At 38.2% G+C, this 10,230-nt stretch overlaps 1 protein-coding gene across 1 annotated transcript; it reads right to left on the bottom strand.

The window, feature by feature from the left end:
* Positions 1-2: 2 nt before the first annotated feature.
* mrpl4 (mitochondrial ribosomal protein L4) lies at positions 3-9,403 on the bottom strand. The gene is made up of 9 exons (XM_085772082.1): positions 9,207-9,403; positions 7,646-7,727; positions 6,109-6,280; positions 5,969-6,020; positions 4,229-4,346; positions 2,333-2,439; positions 1,180-1,289; positions 319-392; positions 3-236 (listed from the first exon to the last, which is right to left on the bottom strand). The coding sequence occupies exons 1-9, from the start codon at positions 9,249-9,251 to the stop codon at positions 91-93; spliced, it is 906 nt and encodes a 301-aa protein (XP_085628208.1). The 5' UTR covers positions 9,252-9,403; the 3' UTR covers positions 3-90.
* Positions 9,404-10,230: the final 827 nt, after the last annotated feature.

The following is a 10,230-nucleotide window of genomic DNA, read 5'->3' as shown; positions in this document are numbered from 1 at the left end:
TATATATCATTGGCATTATTTATTCATGATTTTTTGTTGAACATAATAAACAAACACATTAAGAAAAGAAGCGTGAGTGTGTTACAGCGTCTAGGGGAGGTCTGAGTACGGCAGTCTGAACGGGTACAGCGGCGTGAAGCGCTCGTCGTGCCACAGCAGCTTCTCCTCCAGGAACCGCACGGTGGCGAGCGTCATGACGACGGCTTCGTGTTTCAGCAGACTGTGGACGTTCAGACCTGAGAGAGAGACACAAATAAATAAACAAACAGCTGCTGACAGATGTTGTTTCTCATCTGGACATAAGAAGACGAAACTCACCGACGGCTGGAATCACGTTCACCGTCTTTAACTTCTCTGTGGCCTGGAGGATGTTCTCAGGAAACTCATCGCCTCTGGAAAAGACAAACACAGGTTCAGATCGTGAACAACAAACAAGAGTTTAATGGAGAATTACGGCCATTTTTTTTTAGTTTTAACAATTAACAGTTTACAATTTAACATAGGTCCAACAAAACAAAAACAGGACAGTAAAAGTCTCAAAGATTGACTGCCAGAAAGTGCAAAGCTTCGGCCACGTCCAGAACATGTGTAAGAGAGTGGCTGGATCTAGTCTAAAGTCCAACTTTAGACCAGTGCAGACGATGTACAATTTTAAACTGAATAACAGCATGCCTAAGACAAATGGAAGACGATTCCCATTCCCATTTATTTTTGAGGAGGTCCAAAGGCATGAAGTAATGAGAATACAGTATTCGTATATTGTGCTAATAGTTGTCAAAAATTGAGTCCAACAGACAAGTTTGAATACATGCAAGTATCGATAAAAATGTGATTTGGGAATGATATTTTTGTACCAACTGTTTGAAGGAGGCAAAACTGCCGTCAGTATACAGATCAGACAGTTAGACCATAACTCTTCTTGACCACCTATCAAAGACATCATCTATTAATGATGGGAGAACCATATGCTTTTGTAATTGGTATAGCAGCCTGAGATAGATCTGTAAGGGAAAAGGATCTTCTAAACTGATTCTGAAAGAATTGCCCACGTGGGTTATCAATTTTAGTCGTGTTTTTTGCTCCCCCCAACACTTGGTGACCATCAGGACAACGATTTAGGGGTCAAAAATGGCCGGAATTCTCCTTTAAAAACGAAAAGTGTATAAATCAGATCCTCACATGTCGACGATCAGCACCGACTCGCCCCAGTGTCGGTGTCTGATCAGGTCCAGGAGGAACTGGGAGTCTGGCGTCGGGACGTTCAGAGAGTCCACGATGTGAAGGTAGTCCTGAAAGAAACACAAAAAAACACAACAAATCTCAGGAACAACACCTCGAAATAAAAACAAACAACCGTCCAGAGAGAAAATTATTCACAATTTAAAGATAATAAACAAAAACCATTCAGGTTGTGGACGTCACCTTTTGTCTTTTTGGACATAATTTTCCAAATCACAATCAATCGAAACCAAAAGTTTCCCAAAAAATAATGAAGACAATGGGGTTGCAACACAAAATCAACACTTTAAAAGACGAACTATAGAAGTCTGGTCTCTTCAGGGAAAAGTCTGTCCACTTGTGACTTTGAAAAGCCGCAAATCTGACGCATAAAACATCAATATTTATCCAGCGAAGAACAAAGTTTCCACCAGAGTTTATCACAATAAGATTTTTATCGATCAAGAGAAAATCTGATGAGATTGAGAGGAGAAACTTGTTGATATTCATGACATTTTAATGTTTCCATAAAACATTTTTAATCCAATACAACTTAAAGATAAACTCCTTTGTGTTGCTAACTCTCCTCATTTTCCATTCGAGCTGCCTTACAAACATGGCGACACTCTCTAAAGCAAGACCCTTGCTGTATGTATCGAAAAAGAATAATTATGAGGCTACGAAAACCAAACAAATTTTGGTTTATAGCGATTAAACACAAATATATTCATGGGTAGTAGCCTATATTCAGATTTTGCCAATAAACCTTGACAGTTATTACACAACTGGACCTTTAACCAGCACTAGTACTCTGAAGCTGCTTCATTAGAGTTAAGGTGAAATCCTGCATAGTTCCTCTTTAAAACTACAGATCAATGAACTGTGCAATAAAGATCAATAAGTTTCTTATTCCACAGAGACTCTGCAGAAACAGATCACAACGTTTGATCAACTTTAGGACGATGAAGCAAAAACTAAAAAGCTACGGAGGTTTTACCAACACGTACGAGCTGCAGTGAACGTTACGTCACACAGTCGTCCTGTCTTTTATTTTGAAGGAGCAGAAGAGGAACTGTCTGAACGTGTGTGTGTGTGTGTGTGTGTGTGTGTTTACCTGAGTCATCTTGGAGCTCAGCGCCACCTTGAGTCCCTGCACTCGAACCTTCATGGGCAACATGTAGAAGTAACTGGTCGGTCCTCGGGGTCCGTGACACACTCCACCTGTCACACACACACACACACACACACACACACACACACACACTTTTATGAATCCAAAGTCAAAGTCAGTGACAAGGAATTTGTCTTGGTTTGCTCTCTAATACATATAACACGACAAACATCTTGAAAACAGCAATCCAATCGGTAATATCATCACATCTCGACTAGGGCTGGGCCAAAAAAATCGATTTTCGTATTAATCGCTATTTTTTTCTGGCTATTTTTAAAAATCGATTCTCATATGAGAATCGATTTGTTTTCGATTTAAAAAAAAAAAAAAAATTATTTAATTTTTTTTTTTTTTTTGGACAGCCAATCTTTATTGTACGATTATGTATTCATAAACCGGCCTGTTGTGTTTGTTTGTTAACAGATATCTATGTGAACAAACGAACACAACAGACAAACTGATGTGATGTGTGTAAATATGACGTTATGATGTATTGTCAAGTGTTTGGTTCAACCTGCTCTTGTTTAAGGAAAGAAAATCACAATAATTGAAAAATAAAATCGCAATACTTGGTAAAATCGAATCGCAATTTAAATCGAATCGGGACCCAAAAAACGTTAGAGAAATCGAATCGGCACAAAAGCATATCGGCCCAGTCCTAATCGTCCTAAGAGCAGCTGCTATTTTGTTTAAAAACCTTTCCTTTAGTGCAGAGAGCCATAAATATATCACCAGACATGCAGCTGTAGGAAACTTTACGATACCTAAAGCCAGATCTAACGCCATCAAGCGCTCTGTTCTGTATAGAGGTATGAAAGAATGGAATTCACTGCCTAAAGATATTAAACTAACCACTAACATTAAGCAATGCAAAATACTAATAAAAACGTATTTAGCAAAATAGGAAAACATGGTATGTTTATATGTATAATATGTTGTATATTTTTTATAGATATATATGGGTTATTAAACAGGGTAAATACAAGAATCTTGAAGTTAATTTTAACACCTTTTTAAGACTTTTTCAAGACCTTCTCAATATTTTTCAACACCTCACCGCCACTTCAAGCTGTAACCATTTACACCAGTGACACTTTTAACTTAACAGTTTTAGTTTGTGATAAAGACTATAGACCACTATGATACAACAGAGTTCAAAATAGGCTGGGATAATAAATCAAAGGCAAAGTTTATAAAAAACAAAACAAAAAAAAACCATTGCTCCACTCTCAAAAAACGAAAACAACGATCTTCTTTTCTTTTTCATGAACCGGTTCATCTTTGTTTTAAATAAAATGAATAAATTCACACACTTCCGCAATGTTTTTTAAGACTCAAACTCTTGGACAGCTAACTCAGAAAAAATACCTTCAATATTTAAGACTTTATAAAGTCGTGAAAAGACTTTTTAATACTTTTTAAGGGTCTTCATTTTCCCAAAATTGATTTATCTCTTTTTAATACTTTTCAAGACCCCGCGGATACCCTGTATAATGTGTAAACTGCAGAATGAATCTATATGCTGTAGAATGAATGAATATGCAATATGATATGAAGTGTAAGTTGATAGTGAAATAATGTATACATATATAATATGTAGATATGGATGTAATATGGTTTAGTATGTGATGACTTACTAACAAAAAAACAGATAAAGCACAGTAACAAAGTGGAAACGCTCACTCTGATTTTGTTTTGTTAGGTGAGGCGTATCGCTCACTTGTTTTTTATTTTTATTTTTTATTTTTTGTATATAATGTCTGTGTTTTTGTATGATTGGATGTATATTTGACACCGTTGGACCCCAGGAAGGATGAATGAGACGGAGCGACTCCTCACCTCCTCTCCACAGCGGCGAGCGGATGCTGCCGTGACGAGCTCGTCCACTCCCCTTCTGTCGCCACGGTTTCCTGCCTCCGCCTCTGACCTCCGACCTCACCTTGGTGTGGGCGTGGCTCTGAGACGAGAGAGACGAAGACGTAGACGGACAATCAGGATGAAGAACGACGGATCAAACGGTCAAACACACTGGACAGGTTCATCACTCAGTAACGTCGTGTTGTTAGTTACAGTGAAGCAGCAGCAAAGGAGTTGTGTGTTTCTTCATAAATAAAACTACACAAAACATATTAGCTTAATATTTTCTTCATTAAAGGACAATTCCAGGCGAATTCAACTGGGGGCTGTATGTTCCTAACATTTTAGGTCTAACAGAAGGAATCTGAAGGTTTTCAGTTTAATGTCTCCTGTTTTGCGGTAGTTATGGTCTGTCCCCGCGTCGCCACGGCAGCGATGAATGGGAGCGGATTGAAGTTCTGCTGTTTAGGCTGTTTCCATCCCTCAAAGCCACAGACAGCGTCAGATGGAGACTCAAACATGCAGAAAAAACAAACGATGTCCGCACAACTGCTATAATCGAGCTCCCAAAAATGTATTATGAGGACAACGTTTCGTTTTTTTTGATAACCATTCCTTTAAAGGGTTTTTGATAGCTATTCTCTGGTAACATTTCGATTGCTGTAACCGTTCTTCTACAATGTCGAAATAGTTTTTTATAAAATATATATTTTTCTATATCTTTCTACATATTTTTTCTATTGATTCTTCTCTATATTAGCGTACATATATTTTTTGTATCTCTTGTTACTGATTGCCTCGTATTTAGTATCTGATAATATTTTGGTTATGTGTAGGCTATATGTGGGTCTCATCTCATTATGTGTTTTGTAATTGCACAGATTTTTGATGTACACAATCCATGATATGTCTTTTGATGTTTTAATTGTTCCAGACCTGCTACTTTAAACTGTGACCTGTATATGGATTGTTATGGACGTGTAAACATGTGTTGATGTAACGACTGTGATTATGTTGGGAGGGCAACAGGTGACATTAATTATTGGCAACCTCCCCCTATGTATGTGCCCCACCCCCCTACACATCAGATGACCTGATGAAGACCCAAGTGGTCGAAACGTTGTCCTAATACATTTTTGGGAGCTCGATTATAGCAGTTGTGCGGACATCGTTTGTTTTTTCTTCTTGTTAGTTTTTGTCCTGCACCTGCCTGCACTGTCCTTCCTGACTCAAACATGCACCCAGAAGTTTATTTACTTCAACAAGCCGACATGTTTGTAAAACTAGATCTAATTCAAAGTCTGGCGGAGTCGAGACCCAAGTTGACGCTCGGTGTGTTCAGGTGCAGTGGGAAGCTCCCGTTGGTGTCATAAACACAGGAATATCAACTCTGGACTTGATTCAAGTTAAATAAACTTCTCGGCGCATGTTTGAGTAGCCACCTGACGCTGTCTGTGGAAAAAAATGTTCACTTGAAGCAAGTAAAGAGTTGATATTCCTGTGTTTATGACACAAACGGGAGCTTCCCACTGCACCTGAACACACCGAGCGTCAACTTGGGTCTCGACTCCGCCAGACTTTGAATGACAAGTTAGTGACAAAAAAAAAAAGAAAAAAGATTTGACTGGTTTAGTTTAACGTCTCTTTTTAAGGTTAGGGTGTCGACACTTCACCTTCACATCAGAACATGAAGCAACGTTTCAAATTAAATCTGTGACTTACGATCCTCTTGAAGTTTCTCTGCCATATTTCAACTTCGTGAAGAATATCGAGCCTGAGAGGAGAGAGAGAAAACAGGAAACAGATTATTGAACCTTTGATTCCTTCACAGTTTCCACCTGATGTTTGTTCTCTCTCTTCACCTGGGAGGCACGGCGAAGACGTCGGGGTGGAGCTGAGCCACGCCCAGCGGCTCGCCGTCCCGCTGCTCCAGAGTCTCCACCCACGTCCGGACGGCGCTCCGGTGGCCGGGGACGACGGCATCGCACTTCCTGAGGAGAGGCAGCGAGCAGTCGGCCGGAGGAGGAGGACGCTCTGCAGGAGGACGAGACACACACACACACACAGGGATAAATCTACTGTTACGTCTGTGTTTTATTCAAGTAAAAAACATTTTTATGATTTGCAGATGATTGTGTGTGTGATCTTTAGCCTGAGATCAGCTGGTCTTCAGTAACTCCTGAACGTATTCTGTGTATTTCCGACTTTTAAAGGGACAACGAGGAGTTTCTATTTGGTTATAAAAAAGTCTGATATTAATGTGGATGAATCTCCGTTACCACTTGTTAATGGTCCATTTTAGATAAATCTATGGTTTTGTCTCTATGGTTATTTTGTTATTATTAGTGGTGGTGGAAATGCTGGGCGAGCCGACCAGCGTTTCTTTACTTTCGGTTTCGTGGCGAGTCATGAGAATAACGCCGCCGTATGAATCTCCGTTTATGGTGGGAACTACGACGGTATGTGATCGTCTTCCAACCTCTGACTTTAATTCTTGATGAATGAAAACATGAGTCTGTCTTGACCCGGTCAAAGAATTTCACGGTGCGGAGGCTCATGAATGTAGTGTGGAAACACTTCACTTTAACAAAACTCCTGGTTGTCCCTTTAATCCGTCAGGTAGCGCTCTGAATGTCTGCAGCGAAATTAAATACCTTGGTCATGTGATCACACAACAGCTGACGGACGATGAGGACATCTACCGTCAGTGCCGTGTGTTGTATTTACAAGCAAACGTTCTGTCAATTGTAAATTTGGTTGTTGCACCGATGGAGTGAAGCTGACCTTATTTAAAGAAGACATATTATGGAAATATACGTCAGCCTGCTCACGATTCATCAGCCACTGATATTGGATCTGTCAACCGTCATTCAAACGTCTGAGACACACACACACACAGAGCTCGGTCTCGCCCCAAGCATTGAATGTCCCACTCGATAACGACCAATCAAATTCATTTTCCTTACTCGGGTAAACTCGTGCGGCAACATGTGGAAACTCAGCGCGACAAACAGGACAAACGGCCATTTCTGAACACCTTTAAGGTTGACTGTAAACCACTGTGCATGGCTCACCTATGGTTAAACTATAAAAAAACAAAACAAGCCGACTGCAAGTTAGTACAATAATACCCTAATGATATTGTTGAAAAGGCCCAGATGGCAAAGTGCCAGCGAATTGTTTGTTTCTGTACGAGTTAAAACACCACAAACCGTCCTGAGAAACGTAATGTATAAGTTGTGCCATGGAAGTACTGGTAGATAGATAGATAGATAGATAGATAGATAGATAGATAGATAGATAGATAGATAGATAGATAGATAGATAGATAGATAGATAGATAGATAGATAGATAGATAGATAGATAGATCTTCAATCACTAAACAGTTTCAGACTCACTCAGCCTGTCGGGGTCCACCAGGTTGGTTGGCAGCAGCAGGTTTGGAGGCAGAGCGCTCTGAGCAGGGAACGACGAGGAAAACTGAGGACCAGAAAACTTTTAAAGTTAAAACACGAAACACAACAGGAAACAATAATAATAATAATATAACACAACATGACTGGGTGTCTGACAACATTTAGCAGCTGCTGACATTCACTGGTCTGACAGAAACATTAGATCGATTAAAATGAACCTAGAACTGATCTGATGATGAATTTCTTGTTCTGATCACATTAAATAATAATAATAATAAATTCTATTTGTTGGCGCCTTTTAAAGCACCCGAGGTCGCCTTACAGAGAAAAGAACAATAGCAACAAAACCATGTAAAAACATTGTTTTGATTTTGTATTTGACATGTTAAAGATCACCTCTATTTCTGAGCAATTAAAGTGGCAACATTATAAGCACATAAACTTCAGAAATGTGCAAAGATTCATAATTTAATGAATGATAGGGAGTAAATCAACATGTATAGGCTACATGATGACAATAACTACACAGTTACTAACACAGAAAACAAAACTCTGATTGGACTTATTGCTGCTGAGTTTCTTTCACAATGACTCAGTTTAATGACTTAAACACAGAGTTAGTTTCTATCCCATTTGTGTCTTGTCCTTATGTACTTTACTTTACTTTATTTGTTTATTTAGTCGGGACAATGCATATTAATGGACAGTGAGTACTAGAGTACCCACAGTAAATACACCAGATTTAGCAAATGTGCTAAATTACATCTGTAGTCTCCAAAACAATACAACAATTAATATAAAAAAGTCCATAAAGACGGAGGACCAGTGGATAACAGGAAAAGTACATTTACATAGTTACAGGGTTGGACATGATTCATTGGAATATAAAAATATAAATCTATACCAGTTGAGCTTGACATGATTCATTCATCTAAGTAAGCAAGTTTGCACACATTGTTGAGTATTATGTGAGTGTGTGTGTGTGTGTCTGGCTATGAGTGTGGTTATTAGAGGAGGAGGATTGTTATCTGTGTGTTGTATGTGAGAGAGAGTGTATACATATAGCTGTTGGTCCCTGTTGTGCACTTTATGATTTGGCTCCTGTTTCCCTGCTTTTATTAGTGCATTCTGTCCATTTATTTCTAAATATTATGGTTATTATGTCCTATTTCAATTCATCTTAATATTGTATCTGTTCCCACTTTACCTGCCCAGGGACTAACTTACAGGTGGAAATTAGCAATTGTTGCTATAACCTGGCTCAAAGCATCTCTTCTTGTTTTACAAGATTAATGTTTTTGTGCATTGTCCCTGTTTTAAATAAATAAATTCATTCATTCATTCATTCAACTCTAGATGTCATACAAACATATTATCATTAGATATGTGTGAATTTTGATATGATTCATGTCTGTAATTGCAGATATTGATAGTTTATCTCATAATTACACCTGTCACCTGAAGTTTAAACCACCTTAGTGGAGTTATCGCTACTAAAATCAGTAATATTTGTCTGTTTCCATCATGTGTTGCTGTTTCTCACCCGCTGAGCTCCTCGACCACAAACCACCACAGAGAGACGGAACATCTCGGCTCAGTCGCAGCTTCGATTAGATTAGTTTTATACTCAGATAAGTTAAAGAATAAACATTATAAACGGAGTCAGATGAACTGAACGGAAGGTCGAGCTGCTGCTGCTGCGGAACTAACGTGCTGGCGCAGTCCTATGACGTCACGTGTGGACAGATGTCGCATGGCGCGCCACCCAGCGGTTGGAGGTCTGAAGTTTTTATCAAAACAAAAAGTTTATTTTATTTTTATTTTTTTGTATACCTTTTTTTTTTTTTCAAACTTTATTGTGTTCAAAATGTACATACATTCTCAAACAGGAAACTGTTGCATTCTCTTTTTTTTTTTCTAAAGACATTACTTTTCTTACAATAAAAATAGAAAATTAAATCTACAAGGCTTGGTTCTGAATAAGTAAAAAGCTATTTTAAATGTGTGAAAAAAAAAAGAATAAATAAATAAAATAAAAGATATAACACAAGTTGAAGGCATTGTACTTATTGGGACTCTTCACAAATAAACAAATTACATCGTATTGCAAGCAAAACAAAAAGTGTAAAGTGAAATACGAGATTTGATTTGAAAACAATTCAATACATTTATTAATTTATTTTTTGGTTTGTTTTTCTGGGTAATTATTTCTGTTTTTCTGAGTAATTAATTTATTTATTTATTTTTTTGAATATTTTTTTTCTGTTTGGTTCCCCAACTTTTTCTCAAAATTTTACCAAAGTCTTATGACGTCACGTGTGGACAGATGTCGCATGGCGCGCCACGCAGCGGTTGGAGGTCTGAAGTTTTTATCAAAGCAAAACAAAAAGTGTAATGTGGAATATGTTTTTTATTTTATTTGAAAACATTTCAATACATTTATTAATTTATTTTTTGGCTTGTTTTTCTGGGTTATTATTTCTGTTTTCACCATAAGCATCCTGGACCCAAGGCAAGTCAAGGCAAGGCATCTTTATTTCTATAGCGCATTTCATACCAAGGCAACT

This window comes from Trachurus japonicus, unplaced genomic scaffold (genome assembly GCF_045865225.1).
Source record: "Trachurus japonicus isolate A0001 unplaced genomic scaffold, Traja_1.0 AP030010.1".
Lineage (NCBI taxonomy): Eukaryota > Metazoa > Chordata > Actinopteri > Carangiformes > Carangidae > Trachurus > Trachurus japonicus.
This window is presented reverse-complemented; position numbering and strand designations above follow the sequence as displayed.